The sequence below is a fragment of the Anoplophora glabripennis genome, unplaced genomic scaffold, assembly GCF_000390285.2.
Source record: "Anoplophora glabripennis isolate ALB-LARVAE unplaced genomic scaffold, Agla_2.0 scaffold73, whole genome shotgun sequence".
Taxonomy (NCBI): Eukaryota; Metazoa; Arthropoda; class Insecta; order Coleoptera; family Cerambycidae; genus Anoplophora; species Anoplophora glabripennis.
This window is the reverse complement of record NW_019416874.1, coordinates 1-16,353: the sequence shown is the minus strand read 5'-3', so window position 1 is coordinate 16,353 and position 16,353 is coordinate 1. Positions and strand designations below refer to the sequence as shown.

Below are 16,353 nucleotides of genomic sequence, written 5' to 3'. Positions count from 1 at the left end.
GAACCAATTTAACGGCATGCAAAACTTAATATATCGAACTAATCTGTGCAAAATTAGTTGAATTAAAAAGTGCTTAAACTAGAAAGATATATATATTATATATTACAAATATTGATGAACCATATTTTCTGAAGGATTAATTTGTGTCTTATACCTTGGAAACAAATCCTATGAGGATCTCCATAGTGATGTGGTGGGCACGAGCAGATAGCTGTATGATTTGTTGCTACGCATTTGGCATTTGAAGCACATAAACCACCAATGGCACAAACATTAATACATAACTTGGCAACACATATTTCCGTGTTGCTGCAATCAACATCTTCTTTGCATGATTTAGAGATATTAGTAAACTGTTCTGTATAATTTTGAACTGAAACAGGACCCTCTGTTTGAATACTAACAGAGGTAGTTATTAGTTCAGGCATCCCTGTGGTTAAACGTACTGCCGCTTCACTTGTAAATTCTTGTGTGGTGAATTCTCCAACTTGACTGGTAGTCGGTAACATGGTATAAGGTGTTTCCTCCCTTTGTTTGGTAGTATATAATGGCCCAGGAGTTGTTTCTGTTCCTTTTTCTGTTACTGCATATGCAGGAGTAGATTCTCTACTTAAGGTAGTAAATCCTTTTGTTGTCAATTCCTCAATTTGTTTAGTAGTAAGTAATATCTCATGAGGCGTGGTTTCTAACTCCTTTTCTGTTGCTATAGGAGCTGTTACCTCATTAATTGTTGTAATTCCTTCCGTAGTAAGCTCCTCAATTTTTTTGGAAGTAAATAATGGTTTAGCAGGTGTCGCTTCCTTTCCAGTTTCTGTTGTTACATACACCGAAGTGGATTCTCTACTTATTGTAGTAAATCCTTTTGTGGTTAATTCTTCAATTTGTTTAGTACTAAACAATACCTCATGAGGTGTGGTTTCCAACTCTTTTTTCGTTGTCGCGGGAGCTGTTACCTCAATTGATGTAATTCCTTCTGTAGTAAGTTCCTCAATTGTTTTGGTAGTAAATAACACCTGAGGAGTTGTTGCCTCTGTTCCCTTTTCTATTGTTACATATGCTGGAGTGGATTCCCTACTTATTGTAGTAAATCCTTTGGTGGTTAATTCTTCAATTTGTTTAGTAGTAAACAACACCTCATGAGGTGTGGTTTCAAATTCCTTTACTGTTGTTGCAGGAGCTGCTACATTGCTAATTGTTGTACTTCCTTCTGAAGTAATCTCCTCAATTGTTTTGGTAGTATTTAACAGTATAGGAGTTGTTACCTCTGTTCCCTTTTCTGTTGTTACATATGCAGGAGTGGATTCTATACTTACTGTAGTAATTCCTTTGGTGGTTAATTCTTCAATTTGTTTAGTAGTAAACAATACCTCATGAGTTGTAGTTTCCAATTCCTCTTCTGTTGTTGCAGGAGCTGTTACATTGCTCATTGTTGTAATTCCTTCTGTTGTAAGCTCCTCATTTCTTTTGGTAGTAATTAACAATTTAGAAGTTGTTACCTCTGTTCCCTTTTCTATTGTTACATACGCTGGAGTGGATTCTCTACTTATTGTAGTAAATCCTTTGGTGGTTAATTCTTCAATTTGTTTAGTAGTAAGCACTACCTCATGAGATGTGGTTTTCAATTCCTTTTCTGTTGTTGCAGGAGATTTTACATTGCTAATTGTTGTAATTCCTTCTGAAGTAAGCTCATCAATTTTTTTGGTAGTAATTAACAGCTTAGGAGTTGTTACCTTTTCTGTTGTAACATATGCAGGAGTGGATTCTATACGTATTGTAGTAAATCCTTTGGTGGTTAATTCTTCAATTTGTTTAGTAGTAAACAATACCTCATGAGTTGTAGCTTCCAATTCCTTTTCTGTTGTTGCAGAAGCTGTTACATTGCTCATTGTTGTAATTCCTTCTGTAGTAAGCTCCTCAATTCTTTTGGTAGTAATTAACAGCTTAGGAGTTGTTACCTCTGTTCCCTTTTCTGTTGTTACATATGCTGGAGTGGATTCTCTACTTATTGTGGTAAATCCTTTGGTGGTTAATTCTTCAATTTGTTTAGTAGTAAACAACACCTCATGAGATGTGGTTTCCAATTCCATTTCTGTTGTTGCAGGAGGTGTTACATTGCTAATTGTTGTAATTCCTTCTGTAGTAAGCTCCTCAATTTTTTTGGTAGTAATTAATAGCTTAGGAGTTGTTACCTCTGTTCCCTTTTCTGTTGTTACATATGCAGGAGTGGATTCTAAACTTATTGTAGTAAATCCTTTGGTGGTTAATTCTTCAATTTGTTTAGTAGTAAACAACACCTCATGAGGTGTGGTTTCCAATTCCTTTTCTGTTGTTGTAGAAGCTGTTACATTCCTAATTGTTGTAATTCCTTCTGTAGTAAGCTCCTCGATTTTTTCGGTAGTAATTAACAGCTTAGGAGTTGTTACCTCTGTTCCCTTTTCTGTTGTTTTATATGCTGGAGTGGATTCTATACTTATTGTAGTAAATCCTTTGGTAGTTAATTCTTCAATTTGTTTAGTAGTAAACAACACCTCATGAGGTGTGGTTTCCAATTCCTTTTTTGTTGTTGCAGGAGTTGTTACATTCCTAATTGTTGTAATTCCTTCTGTAGTAAGCTCCTCTGTTCTTTTGGTAGTAATTAACAGCTTAGGAGTTGTTATCTCTGTTTCCTTTTCTGTTATTATATATGCAGGAGTGGATTCTCTACTAATTGTAGTAAATCCTTTTGTGGTCAATTCTTCAATTTGTTTAGTAGTAAATAATACCTTATGAGATGTGGTTTCTAACTCCCTTTCTGTTGTTGTAGGAACTGTTACTTTGCTAACTGTTGTAATTCCTTCTGTGGTAAGCTCCTCAATTTCCTTGGTAGTAAATAACGGATTTGGAGTTGTCGTTTCTTTACCTGTTTCTGTTATATATGCAGGAGTGGATTCTCTGCTTAATGTAGTAAATCCTTTTGTGGTTAACTCTTCAATTTGCTTAGTAGTAAACAATATCTCGTATGGTGTGATTTCTAACCCCTTCTCAGTTGTTGCAGGAGCTGTTACCTCACTAATTGTTGCAATTCCTTCCGTAGTAAGCTCCTCGATTTTTTTGGTAGTAAATAACGGCTTAAGAGTTGTCGTTTCTTTCCTAGATTCTGTTGTTACATATGCAGGAGCAGATTCTCTACTTAGTGTAGTAAATCCCCTTGTAGCTAATTCCTCAATTTGTTTAGTAGTAAAGAATACCTCATGAGGTGTGGTTTCTAACTCCTTTTCAGTTGTAGAAGGAGCTGTTACCTCACTAATTGCTGTAATTCCTTCTGTAGTAAGTTCCTCAATTTTTTTGGTAGTAAATAACAGCTTAGGAGTTGTGGCCTCTGTTCCTTTTTCGTTTGTTACATATGCAGGAGTGGAGTCTCTACTGATTGTAGTAAATCCTTTCGTGGTCAGTTCTTCAATTTGTTTAGAAGTAAACAATACTTCATGAGATGTGGTTTCTAGTTCCTTTTCTGTTGTTGCAGGAAGTGTTACCTCACTAATTGTTGTAATTCCTTGAGTAGTAAGTTCCTCAATTTTTTTGGTACTAAATAACAGCATAGGAGTTGTTGCCTCTGTTCCCTTTTCTGTTGTTACATATGTAGGAGTGGATTCTCTACTGATTGTAGTAAATCCTTGTGTGGTCAGCTCCTCAATTTGTTTAGTAGTAAGCAATACTTCACGAGGTGTGGTCTCTAACTCCATTTCTGTTGTTGCAGGAACTATTACCTTGCTAATTGTTTTAATTCCTTCTGTGGTAAGCTCCTCAATTTCTTTGGTAGTAAATAATGGCTTAGGAGTTGTCGCTTCTGTTCCAGATTCTGTTGTTACATATGCAGGAGCTGATTCCCTACTTATTGTAGTAAATCCTTTAGTGGTTAATTCTTCAATATGCTTAGTAGTCAACAATACCACATGAGGTGTGGTTTCTAGTTCCTTTTCTGTTGTTGCAGGAACTGTTACCTCACCAATTGTTGTAATTCCTTCCGTTGTAAGTTCCTCAATTTTTTTGGTAGTAAATAACAGCTTAGGAGTTGTCACTTCTGTTTCCTTTTGGGTTGTTACATATGCAGGAGTGGATTCTCTACTTATTGTAGTAAAACCTTGGGTGGTTAATTCTTCAATTTGTTTAGTAGTAAACAATACCTCATGAGGTGTGGTTTCCAACTCTTTTTTTGTTGTCGTGGGAGCCGTTACCTCAATTGTTGTAATTCCTTCTGTAGTAAGTTCCTCAATTGTTTTAGTAGTAAATAACAGTTGAGGAGTTGTTACCTCTGTTCCCTTTTCTGTTGTTACATATGCTGGAGTGGATTCTCTACTGATTGTAATCAATCCTTTGGTGGTTAATTCTTCAATTTGTTTAGTAGTAAACAATACCTCATGAGGTGTGGTTTCTACCTCCTGTTCCTTTGTTGTAGGAGTTGTTACCTCGCTAATTGTTGTCATTCCTTCTGTGGTAAGCTCTTCAATTTTTTTGGTAGTAAATAACAGCTTAGGAGTTGTTACTTCAGTTTCCTTTTCGGTTGTTACATATGCAGGAGTAGATTCTCTGCTTATTGTAGTAAATCCTTTGGTGGTTAATTCTTCAATTTGTTTAGTAGTAAACAATACCTCATGAGGTGTGGTTTCTACCTTCTGTTCCTTTGTTGTAGGAGTTGTTACCTCGCTGATTGTTGTAATTCCTTCTGTGGTAAGCTCCTCAATTTTTTTGGTAGTAAATAACAGCTTAGGAGTTGTTACTTTTGTTTCCTTTTCGGTTGTTACATATACAGGAGTAGATTCTCTACTTATTGTAGTAAAACCTTGGGTGGTTAATTCTTCAATTTGTTTAGTAGTAAACAATACCTCATGAGGTGTGGTTTCCAACTCTTTTTTTGTTGTCGCGGGAGTCGTTACCTCAATTGTTGTAATTCCTTCTGTAGTAAGTTCCTCAATTGTTTTAGTAGTAAATAACAGTTGAGGAGTTGTTGCCTCTGTTCCCTTTTCTGTTGATACATATGCTGGAGTGGATTCTCTACTTATTGTAGTAAATCCTTTGGTGGTTAATTCTTCAATGTGCTTAGTAGTAAACAATACCGCATGAGGTGTGGTTTCTACCTCCTGTTCCTTTGCTGCAGGAGTTGTTACCTCGCTAATTGTTGTAATTCCTTCTGTAGTCAACTCCTCAATTTCGTTAGTAGTAAATAACAGCTTAGGAGTTGTTACTTCTGTTTCCTTTTCGGTTGTTACATATGCAGGAGTGGATTCTCTACTTATTGTAGTAAATCCTTTGGTTGTTAATTCTTCAATTTGTTTAGTAGTAAACAATACCTCATGAGGTGTGGTTTCTACCGCCTGTTCTTTTGTTGCAGGAGTTGTTACCTCACTAATTGCTGTAATTCCTTCTGTAGTCAGGTCCTCAAATTTTTTGGTGCTAAATAACAGCTTAGGAGTTGTCACTTCTGTTTCCTTTTTGGTTGTTACATATGCAGGAGTGGATTCTCTACTTATTGTAGTAAATCCTTGGGTGGTTAGTTCTTCAATTTGTTTAGTAGTAAAAAATACCTCATGAGGTGTGGTTTCAACCTCCTGTACCTTTGTTGCAGGAGCTGTTACCTCGCTAATCGTTGTAATTCCTTGTGTGGTAAGCTCCTCAATTTTTTTGGTAGTAATAAACAGCTTAGGAGTTGTCACCTCTGTTTCCTTTTCTGTTGTTACATATGCAGGAGTGGATTCTCTACTTATTGTAGTAAATCCTTTGGTGGTTAATTCTTCAATTTGTTTAGTAGTAAATAATACCTCATGAGGTGTGGTTTCTACGTCCTGTTCCTTTGTTGCAGAAGTTGTTACCTCGCTAATTGTTGTAATTCCTTCTGTGGTAAGCTCCTCAATTTTTTTGGTAGTAAATAACAGCTTAGGAGTTGTTACTTCTGTTTCCTTTTCTGTTGTTACATATGCAGGAGTGGATTCTCTACTTATTGTAGTAAATCCTTTGGTGGTTAATTCTTCAATTTGTTTAGTAGTAAACAATACCTCATGGGTCGTAGTTTCTATCTCTTTTTCGGTTGTAACAGGAGCTGTTACCTTGCTAATTGTTGTAATTTCTTCTGTAGTCAGTTCCTCATTTTTTTTTGTAGTAAATAACAGCATAGGAGTTGTCACCTCTGTTCTGTTTTCTGTTGTTACATATGCAGGACTGGATTCTCTACTTATTGTAGTAAATCCTTTGGTGGTTAATTCCTCAATTTGTTTAGTAGTAAAGAATACCTCATGAGTCGTAGTTTCTATCTCTTTTTCCGTTGTTGCAGGAACTGTAACCTTGCTAATTGTTGTGATTCCTTCTGTGGTAAGCTCCTCAATTTCTTTGGTGGTAAATAACAGCTTAGGAGTTGTCACCTCTGTTTTCTTTTCTGATGTTACATATGCAGGAGTGGATCCTATACTTATTGTAGTAAATCCTTGGGTGGTTAATTCTTCAATTTGTTTAGTAGTAAACAATACCTCATGAGTTGTAGTTGCTAGTTTCATTTCAGTTGTTGCTGGCGTTGTTGCCTCACTAAATGTTGTAATACCTTCAGTAGTCTGTCCAATTTTTTTAGTGGTAAATAATGGTTTAACAGTTGTTGATTCTTTTTCAGTTTCTGTTGTTACATACACAGAAGTTGATTCTCTATTTATCGTAGTAGATCCTTTTGTGGACAATTCCTCAATTTGTTCAGTAGTAAATAATACCGCATGAGGTGTGGTTTCTGACTCCTCTTCTGTTGTAGCAGGAGCTGTTACGTTGTTAACTGTTGTAATTCCTTCTGTGGTAAGCTCCTCAACTTTTTTGGTAGTAAATAACGGTTTAAGAGTTGTTGCTTCTTTTCCAGCTTCTGTTGTATATGCAGGAGTGGATTCTCTACTTATTGTCGTAAAGCCTTTTGTTGTCAATTCTTCAATTTGTTTAGTAGTAAAGAGCACCTCATGAGGTGTAGTTACCACTTCCTTTTCTGTTGTTGTAGCAGTTATTACCTCGCTAATTGTTGTAAAACCTTCTGTGGTTAATTCCTCAATTTGTTTGGTTGTTAATAGCACCTTATGAGTGGTTGCCTCTGATTCTTTTTCTGTTGATGCATAAGCAAGAGTGGATTCTCTACTTATTGTAGTAAATCCCTTTGTAGATAATTCTTCAATTTGTTTAGTAGTAAACAGTACCTCATGAGGTGTGGTTCCTAGTTCCTTTTCTGTTGTTGCAGGAGTTTTGCTTATGATGGTAAATCCTTGGGTGGTTGATTCCTCCACTTGTTTGGTAGTTTTTTTAATCGGCTGGATGGTCGAGAATGTATCATGAGGTGTTGTAACCATTGCCTCTTGAGTTATGTATTCATGTGTGGATGGTGAAGCAGTGGTAATATAGTTTTCAGTTTGATTTATTTCAGTCAACATTGATTCTGTTGGAATTGCATATTTAGTATTTTCTGTTTCCATTTTAGTTACTCCTTCCAGTTCTGTGGGACTAGTAATTTCTGAAGTGCTTACTGTTGGCAAAGGATACTGGGGTGTCACCTTCACATATTTTTCTGTAGTTGTAGTAAGTGGATAAATAATATATTTTCCTTCTGTTGTACTAATCACTGTGGTTAAATCTGGACTGTATTTGCTTGTGTAAACTTCAGTTTCTGCAGTGGTAGTGGATGTCTCATTTAATATAGGTTTTGATGTGAATAAAGTTTCCTTCTCAACTGGAATTGTTACTGTTGTTATTGTGGGTCCTGATGTGAAAAGCGTTGTTGGTTTTTCTTTACTTGGCAATGTAGTTCCTTCAGTGGTTGTAACAGCAGCCGGTTCGCTAAATGTTAGAGTGCTAGCAGAGGCAGCTTTTGTTATTTGTGAAATAGTCACAGTTTGTGTTTCTGTTAGTGTTTCAGGTGTTGTAACCATATCTGTTATTTCAAAACAAATAATAAAAGTGAGTATCTAAAGTATATTACATTATTATTTTCAATATCTGAATACTGTGGAATGAGATGTTAGTAAATTTGATCATGCAATGGAAGTGCTTAAGCATCTGCCACCACCAGTACTTTGAAATTCAAAGTATAATAATAGAATCTAATAATTGTACTTATAAATACACTATATACTATTACTAAAAAGTTTCAAAATATACCACCAGAGAACACTAGTTTACTATAGTAGTAAAGTGTGAACAGTAGTGAGTTCACATTAAACAGTGTCAGTCGTACTTGACAATAGCCAATGATATAATGAAAGGAAAGTGTTGCTATTTTCAGAAATTTACAATATATGATTGGTTAGAAAAAATATACAGTTAGATGGAATTTAAGCTGTAACACAAAATATAATCAGTTTTGTTCTTCATATCTGATAAAAGTTGACAGTCATTTATTCAACTTCTTGCGATCATAAGCCGACGAGACCAGTCCATGTGGTTTTTCATATGTTGTTAAAAATGTTCGATTTAGGAAGGGAAAAGGGAGAATGGTGATGGGAACAAAAAAACAGCAACACAACCTAACAATGTAAAAAAACGATTAAAGTAAAAATTCTTACCTTTCTGGCAGGCTCCAGTTACAGGATCGCAAGGTACACCCGGTGGACAGTGTTTACATTGTGGTATCCTCGGTTGTTCTAGAACATTTGTTAATATGTATTTTACTTTCAGCAATATGAGGAAATTGTATTACATACCAGTAATGCATTTGCACCCATCACAACGCAAATTAAAATTACCGCAATCTGCATCTTTTTGGCATTGGCAAACTGTAATTATTTACAAATGTTAACACCAACCTGCTGCTTTAAATTAATCATTACCTTTAACACACACTGGCTGATGATCCTGTACTTGGCAATCCTGGGATTGAGTACATGGATTAGATACGGCACAAGGATTCTGACATTTTCGGTTTATGCACGTTTGCTGAGACGAACAGTCGATTTCTGACTGACATGACACATCTAATTCCAGAAATTTTTATTAAATTCAGTGACAGTTTTTTAAAAAATATACAAATTACAAATAACAGGTGGTCACTCATCTTTTTCCCCTTACATTTTGAGCAATTACAAAACCGTCATAAATACCATTGAAACAAAAATATATATCTTGCAATTTTGTTCCAAGTATTTTAAAAATTTGGGGTAAAAGATATGATATTCCCCGAGAACAACAAACAAAAGCAAAAAGCTTACGATACAATAAGCGTAATGTAAAATTTTCTATAATAATTCTTACACAACCCACAACCGAAGCAAAAATCACCATCACCGGCTAAATAAGAAGTATATACAGTATATACACAAAATACAAAAAAAAAAAAGAATTTATAACAATAAATCATAATGATTTATTTAAGTTCTCTCTGAGAACTGTAACAATCCATTTTTCATGCAAGGCTTTCGTAATTGGCCTTGTGCAGCCATAATATGTTGTAATGAGGCTGCTTGCTCATGCTTCCATGGTCCCAGAAATTGCTTGCAAAGACATTATCCAAATGAATTCTGAAATATGTGTTTACCTGGTATGGTCTCACAACCAATTAATTTCCTCTGGATCTTATCTAATGGGCACAAACATATGGCTATGTGGGCAATTACATTACATTTAATGTTTTTCACGCAAGGCATGTAATATGTGCAAGGATCAATACAATGATTTCTTATACAAGTAGTATTATTTGAACAATTATTTATATGAGAACAATGATGATCTAATTCTTTTGTTTCGTTATCTATTAGGAACTTTTTTGGGGTGGGAGAAATTGAAACTGGTGGAGAAATTATGTAAGGCTGAATGGTGGTTGGGGAAGAATGGCTTATATCAACTGGATATGAAGCAGTAATAGTTGTTTTATCATCTTTTAATTGACTCATTGGTGTGGCAATTTTCATAGTACTCCAAAATAGAGTAGATATGTCGGATATATTGAAGATATTTTGTGTAGTATCCGTATATACAGAAATTGTTGGTAAATCTGTGGCAGCAGTTGCCCTTGATACAGACATTTTCTTTTCAGGAATAGATACAGTTTGTCCAAGATATCCTGTTTGAGCAGTTATATATGGAGGAGATGTGGACGGAGTTGGATAAGCTGTAGAGGTTTCCATCTCAGGATATTCCGGTGGACCAGTTATTTTTGCAGACAGAGTAGCATAAGCAGCAGGTGTCTCTGTCTCTTGATATTCTGGAGGAATAGTTACTTCCCCAGAAGGGTTAGTATAAGCTGTAGGTAACTCTGTCTTAGGATGTCCTGATAGAGTAGTTATTTTCACAGAAGGTGTCCTATCAAAAGCAGATGTCTGTGTCTCTTGAAATTCTGATGGAATTGTAATTTTTGAAGATGGTGTCTTATAAGCAGCAGGTGTTTCTGTTTTAGGATATCCAAGAAGAGTAGTTATTTTTGCAGAAGGTGGTGTATTAGTAGCAGGTATTTCTGTTTCAGGAAATTCTGGTGAAGTAGATATTTTTGGAGATGGTGTCGTATAAAATGCAGGTATTTCTGTTTCAGGATATCTGGATGGAGTAGTTATTGTTTCCGATGGTGGCGTATAAGTTGCAGGTATTTCTGTTTCAGGATATTCTGGTAAAATAGTTATTTTTGGAGATGGTGTCATATAAGATGCAAGTATTTCTGTTTCAGGATATTCTGAGGTAGTTATTTTTGCAGACGGTGTAGTATAAGATGCAGGTGTTACTGTTTCAGGATATCTGGATGGAGTAATTATTTTTTCAGATGGTGGCGTATAAGCTGCCGGTGTTTTTGTTTCACGATATCCTGAAGTAGCTATTTTTGCAGACGGTGTAGTATAATATGCAGGTGTTTCTGTTTCAGGATATCCAGATGGAGCAGTTATTTTTTCAGATGGTGGCATATAAGTTGCAGATGTAGCTGTCACCAATTCTGGTGAAGTAGTTATTTTTGGAGATGGCGTCATATAAGATGCAGGTGTTTCTGTTTCCGGATATCCGGATGGAATAGTTATTTTATCAGATGGTGGCGTATAAGTTGAAGGTGTTTCCGTTTCAGGATATTCTGGTGAAGTAGTTATTTTAGGAGACGGTGTCGTATAAAATGCAGGTGTTTCTGTTTCAGGATATATGGATGGAGCAGTTATTTTTTCAGATGGTGGCGAATAAGTTGCACGTGTTTCTGTTTCTGGATATTCTGATGAAGTAGATATTTTTGCTGTTGGTGTAATAAATGTTGCAGGTGTTTCTGCTTCAGAATATCCAGGTGTGGTAGTTATTTTTGCGGATGGTGTCGTATAAGCTGCTGCTGTTTCTGTTTTAGGATATCCTGAAGAAGTTATTTTTGCAGACAGTGCGGTATAAGATGCAGGTGTTTCTGTTTCAGGATATCCGGATGGAGTAGTTATTTTTTCAGATGGTGGCCTATAAGTTGTAGGTGTTCCTGTTCCAGAATATCCAGGTGTAGTAGTTATTTTTGTGGATGGTGTCGTATTAGATGCCGGTGTTTCTGTTTCAGGATATCCTGAAGTAGTTATTTTTGCAGATGATGTCGTATAAACTGCAGGTGTTTCTGTTTCGGAATATCCTGGTGGAGTAGTTATTTTTGCAGATGGTGCAGTATAAGCTACAGTTGTTTCTGTTTCAGGATATCCTGAAGTAGTTATTTTTGCAGCTGGTGTCGTATAAACTGCAGGTGTTTCTGTTCCAGAATATTCAGGTGTAGTAGTTATTTTTACAGATGGTGTCGTATAAACTGAAGGTGTTTCTGTTTCGGAATATCCTGGTGGAGTAGTTATTTTTGCATATGGTGTAGTACTAACTTCAGGTGTATCTGTTTCAAAATATCCAGGTGTAGTTGTTTTTACAAATGATGTAGTATAAACTGCTGGTGTTTCTCTTTCAGAATATCCAGGTGGAGTAGTTATTTTTGCATAAGGTGTCCCATAAACTGCAGGTGTTTCTATTTCAGAATATCCAGGTGGAGTAGTTAGTTTTGTGGATGGTGTACTATAAGTTGAAGGTGTTTCCGTTTCAGGATATCCTAAAGTAGTTATTTTTGCAGATAGTGTCGTATAAACTGCGGGTGTTTCTGTTTCAGGATATCTGGATGGAGTAATTATTTTTGCAGATGGTGTAGTATGGGCTGCTGGTGATTCTGTTTCAGGATAACCTGAAGTAGTTATTTTAGCAGATGGTGTTGTATAAACTGCCGGTGTTTCTGTTCCAGAATATCCAGGTGTAGTTGTTATTTTTGCAGATGGTGTCGTATAAACTGCGGGTGTTTCTGTTTCAGGATATGCTGGTGGAGTAGTTATATTTGCAGATGGTGTAGTATAAGCTGCAGTGGTTTTTGCTTCAGGATATCCTGGTGGAGTAGTTATTTTTGCAGATGGTGTAGTATAAGCTGAAGGTGTTTCTGTTTCAGGATATCCTGGTGTAGTAGTTATTTTTGCAGATGGTGTAGTATAAACTGCAGTTGTTTCTGTTTCAGGATATCCTGGTGGAGTAGTTATTTTTGCAGATAGTGTAGTATAAGCTGCAGTTGTTTCTGTTTCAGGATATCCTGGTGGAGTAGTTATTTTTGCAGATGGTGTAGTATAAGCTGAAGATGTTTCTGTTTTACGATATCCTGGGGGAGTAGTTATTTTTGCAGATGGTGTAGTATAAGCTGCAGTTGTTTCTGTTTCACGATATCCTGGCGGAGTAGTTATTTTAGCAGATGGTGTCGTATAAACTACGGGTGTTTCTGTTTCAGGATATTCTGGTGTAGTAGTTATTTTTGCAGATGGTGTCGTATAGGCTGCTGGTGATTCTGTTTCAGGATATCCTGAAGTAGTTCTTTTAGCAGATGGTGTCATATAAACTGCAGGTGTTTCTGTTCCGGAATATCCAGGTGTAGTAGTTATTTTTGCAGATGGTGTAGTATAAACTGCAGTTGTTTCTGTTTCAGGATATCCTGGTGGAGTAGTTATTTTTGCAGATGGTGTAGTATAAGCTGAAGGTGTTTCTGTCTCAGGATATCCTGGTGTAGTAGTTATTTTTGCAGATGGTGTAGTATAAACTGCAGTTGTTTCTGTTTCAGGATATCCTGGTGGAGTAGTTATTTTTGCAGATGGTGTAGTATAAGCTGAAGGTGTTTCTGTCTCAGGATATCCTGGTGTAGTAGTTATTTTTGCAGATGGTGTAGTATAAACTGCAGTTGTTTCTGTTTCAGGATATCCTGGTGGAGTAGTTATTTTTGCAGATGGTGTAGTATAAGCTGAAGGTGTTTCTGTCTCAGGATATCCTGGTGTAGTAGTTATTTTTGCAGATGGTGTAGTATAAACTGCAGTTGTTTCTGTTTCAGGATATCCTGGTGGAGTAGTTATTTTTGCAGATGGTGTAGTATAAGCTGAAGGTGTTTCTGTCTCAGGATATCCTGGTGTAGTAGTTATTTTTGCAGATGGTGTAGTATAAACTGCAGTTGTTTCTGTTTCAGGATATCCTGGTGGAGTAGTTATTTTTGCAGATGGTGTAGTATAAGCTGAAGGTGTTTCTGTCTCAGGATATCCTGGTGTAGTAGTTATTTTTGCAGATGGTGTAGTATAAACTGCAGTTGTTTCTGTTTCAGGATATCCTGGTGGAGTAGTTATTTTTGCAGATGGTGTAGTATAAGCTGAAGGTGTTTCTGTTTCAGGATATCCTGGTGTAGTAGTTATTTTTGCAGATGGTGTAGTATAAACTGCAGTTGTTTCTGTTTCAGGATATCCTGGTGGAGTAGTTATTTTTGCAGATGGTGTAGTATAAGCTGAAGGTGTTTCTGTCTCAGGATATCCTGGTGTAGTAGTTATTTTTGCAGATGGTGTAGTATAAACTGCAGTTGTTTCTGTTTCAGGATATCCTGGTGGAGTAGTTATTTTTGCAGATGGTGTAGTATAAGCTGAAGGTGTTTCTGTCTCAGGATATCCTGGTGTAGTAGTTATTTTTGCAGATGGTGTAGTATAAACTGCAGTTGTTTCTGTTTCAGGATATCCTGGTGGAGTAGTTATTTTTGCAGATGGTGTAGTATAAGCTGAAGGTGTTTCTGTCTCAGGATATCCTGGTGTAGTAGTTATTTTTGCAGATGGTGTAGTATAAACTGCAGTTGTTTCTGTTTCAGGATATCCTGGTGGAGTAGTTATTTTTGCAGATGGTGTAGTATAAGCTGAAGGTGTTTCTGTTTCAGGATATCCTGGTGTAGTAGTTATTTTTGCAGATGGTGTAGTATAAACTGCAGTTGTTTCTGTTTCAGGATATCCTGGTGGAGTAGTTATTTTTGCAGATGGTGTAGTATAAGCTGAAGGTGTTTCTGTTTCAGGATATCCTGGTGTAGTAGTTATTTTTGCAGATGGTGTAGTATAAACTGCAGTTGTTTCTGTTTCAGGATATCCTGGTGGAGTAGTTATTTTTGCAGATGGTGTAGTATAAGCTGAAGGTGTTTCTGTTTCAGGATATCCTGGTGTAGTAGTTATTTTTGCAGATGGTGTAGTATAAACTGCAGTTGTTTCTGTTTCAGGATATCCTGGTGGAGTAGTTATTTTTTCAGATGGAGTAGTATAAGCTGAAGGTGTTTCTGTTTCAGGATATTCTGAAGTAGTTATTTTAGCAGATGGTGTCATATAATCTGCAGATGTTTCTGTTCCGGAATATCCAGGTGTAGTAGTTATTTTTGCAGATGGTGTCGTATAAGCTGCCGGTGTTTCTGTTTCAGGATATCCTGAAGTAGTTATTTTTGCAGATGGTGTNAGTAGTTATTTTTGCAGATGGTGTAGTATAGGCTGCTGGTGATTCTGTTCCAGAATATCCTGGCGTAGTAGTTATTTTTGCAGATGGTGTAGTATAAGCAGAAGGTGTTTCTGTTTCAGGATATCTTAGTGTAGTAGTTATTTTTGCAGATGGTGTAGTATAAGCTGAAGGTGTTTCGGTTTCAGGATATCCAGAAGTAGTTATTTTAGCAGATGGTGTCATATAAACTGCAGGTATTTCTGTTCCGGAATATCCGGGTGTAGTAGTTATTTTTGCAGATGGTGTCGTATAAGCTGCCGGTGTTTCTGTTTCAGGATATCCTGGTGTAGTAGTTATTTTTGCAGATGGTGTAATATAAGCTGAAGGTGTATCTGTTTCAGGATATCCTGGTGTAGTAGTTATTTTTGCAGATGGCGTAGTATAAGCTGCAGTAGTTTCTGTTTCAGGATTTCCTGGTGGAGTAGTTATTTTAGCAGATGGTGTAGTATAAGCTGCAGTTGTTTCTGTTTCAGGATATCCTGGTGGAGTAGTTATATTTGCAGATGGTGTAGTATAAGCTAAAGGAGTTTCTGTTTCAGGATATCCTGGTGGAGTAGTTGTTTTTGCAGATGGTGTAGTATAAACTGAAGGTGTTTCTGTTTCAGGATATCCTGGTGGAGTAGTTATATTTGCAGATGGTGTAGTATAAGCTGCAGTAGTTTCTGTTTCAGGATATCCTGGCGTAGCAGTTATTTTTGCAGATGGTGTAGTATAAGCTGAAGGTTTTCCTGTTTCAGGATATCCTGGTGTAGTAGTTATTTTTGCAGATGGTGTAGTATAAGCTGAAGGCGTTTCTGTTACAAAAAATTCTGGTGGAGTAGTTATTTTCGCAGATGGTGTAGTATAAGCTGCAGTAGTTTCTGTTTCAGGATATCCTGGTGGAGTAGTTATTTTTGCAGATGGTGTAGTATAAGCTGAAGGTGTTTCTGTCTCAGGATATCCTGGTGGAGTAGTTATTTTTGCAGATGGTGTAGTATAAGCTGAAGGAGTTTCTGTTTCAGAATATCCTGGTAGAGTAGTTGTTTTTGCAGATGGTGTAATATAAACTGAAGGTGTTTCTGTTTCAGGATATCCTGGCGTAGTAGTAATTTTTGCAGATGGTGTAGTATAAGCTGAAGGTGTTTCTGTTTCAGGATATCCTGGTGTAGTAGTTATTTTTGCAGATGGTGTAGTATAAGCTGAAGGTGTTTCTGTTTCAGGATATCCTGGTGTAGTAGTTATTTTTGCAGATTGTGTAGTATAAGCTGAAGGTGTTTCTGTTTCAGGATATCCTGGTGGAGTAGTTGTTTTTGCAGATGGTGTAGTATAAGCGGAAGGTGTTTCTGTTTCAGGATATCCTGGTGGAGTAGTTATTTTTGCAGATGGTGTAGTATAAGCTGACGGTGTTTCTGTTTCAGGATATCCTGGTGGAGTAGTTGTTTTTGCAGATGGTGTAGTATAAGCTGAAGGTGTTTCTGTTTCAGGATATCCTGAAGTAGTTATTTTAGCAGATGGTGTCATATAAACTGCAGGTGTTTCTGTTTCAGGATATCCTGGTGGAGTAGTTATTTTTACAGATGGTGTAGTATAAGCTGAAGG

At 36.6% G+C, this 16,353-nt stretch overlaps 2 protein-coding genes across 2 annotated transcripts in view; both read right to left on the bottom strand.

Annotated features, from left to right (window-relative positions):
- LOC108904997 overlaps window positions 1-9,600 on the bottom strand; it is an 84,882-nt gene extending 75,282 nt beyond the window's left edge. Inside the window, exons 1-5 of the mRNA XM_018707749.2 lie at window positions 9,521-9,600; window positions 8,817-8,960; window positions 8,691-8,762; window positions 8,553-8,630; window positions 155-7,921 (exon numbers count right to left, since the gene is read on the bottom strand). Of these exons, the coding sequence (XP_018563265.2) occupies window positions 155-7,919 (7,765 nt within the window). The 5' untranslated portion in view covers window positions 7,920-7,921; window positions 8,553-8,630; window positions 8,691-8,762; window positions 8,817-8,960; window positions 9,521-9,600. The remainder of the gene's footprint in view (window positions 1-154; window positions 7,922-8,552; window positions 8,631-8,690; window positions 8,763-8,816; window positions 8,961-9,520) is intronic.
- Window positions 8,322-15,320, bottom strand: LOC111691994 (mucin-2-like; the record flags this gene model as incomplete). The annotated part of the gene is made up of 5 exons (XM_023455607.1): window positions 8,322-8,326; window positions 8,553-8,630; window positions 9,521-12,075; window positions 12,624-12,667; window positions 14,884-15,320. Coding segments are annotated over 5 exons (3,119 nt in total), but the record flags the coding sequence as incomplete, so codon positions are not given.
- Window positions 15,321-16,353: the final 1,033 nt, after the last annotated feature.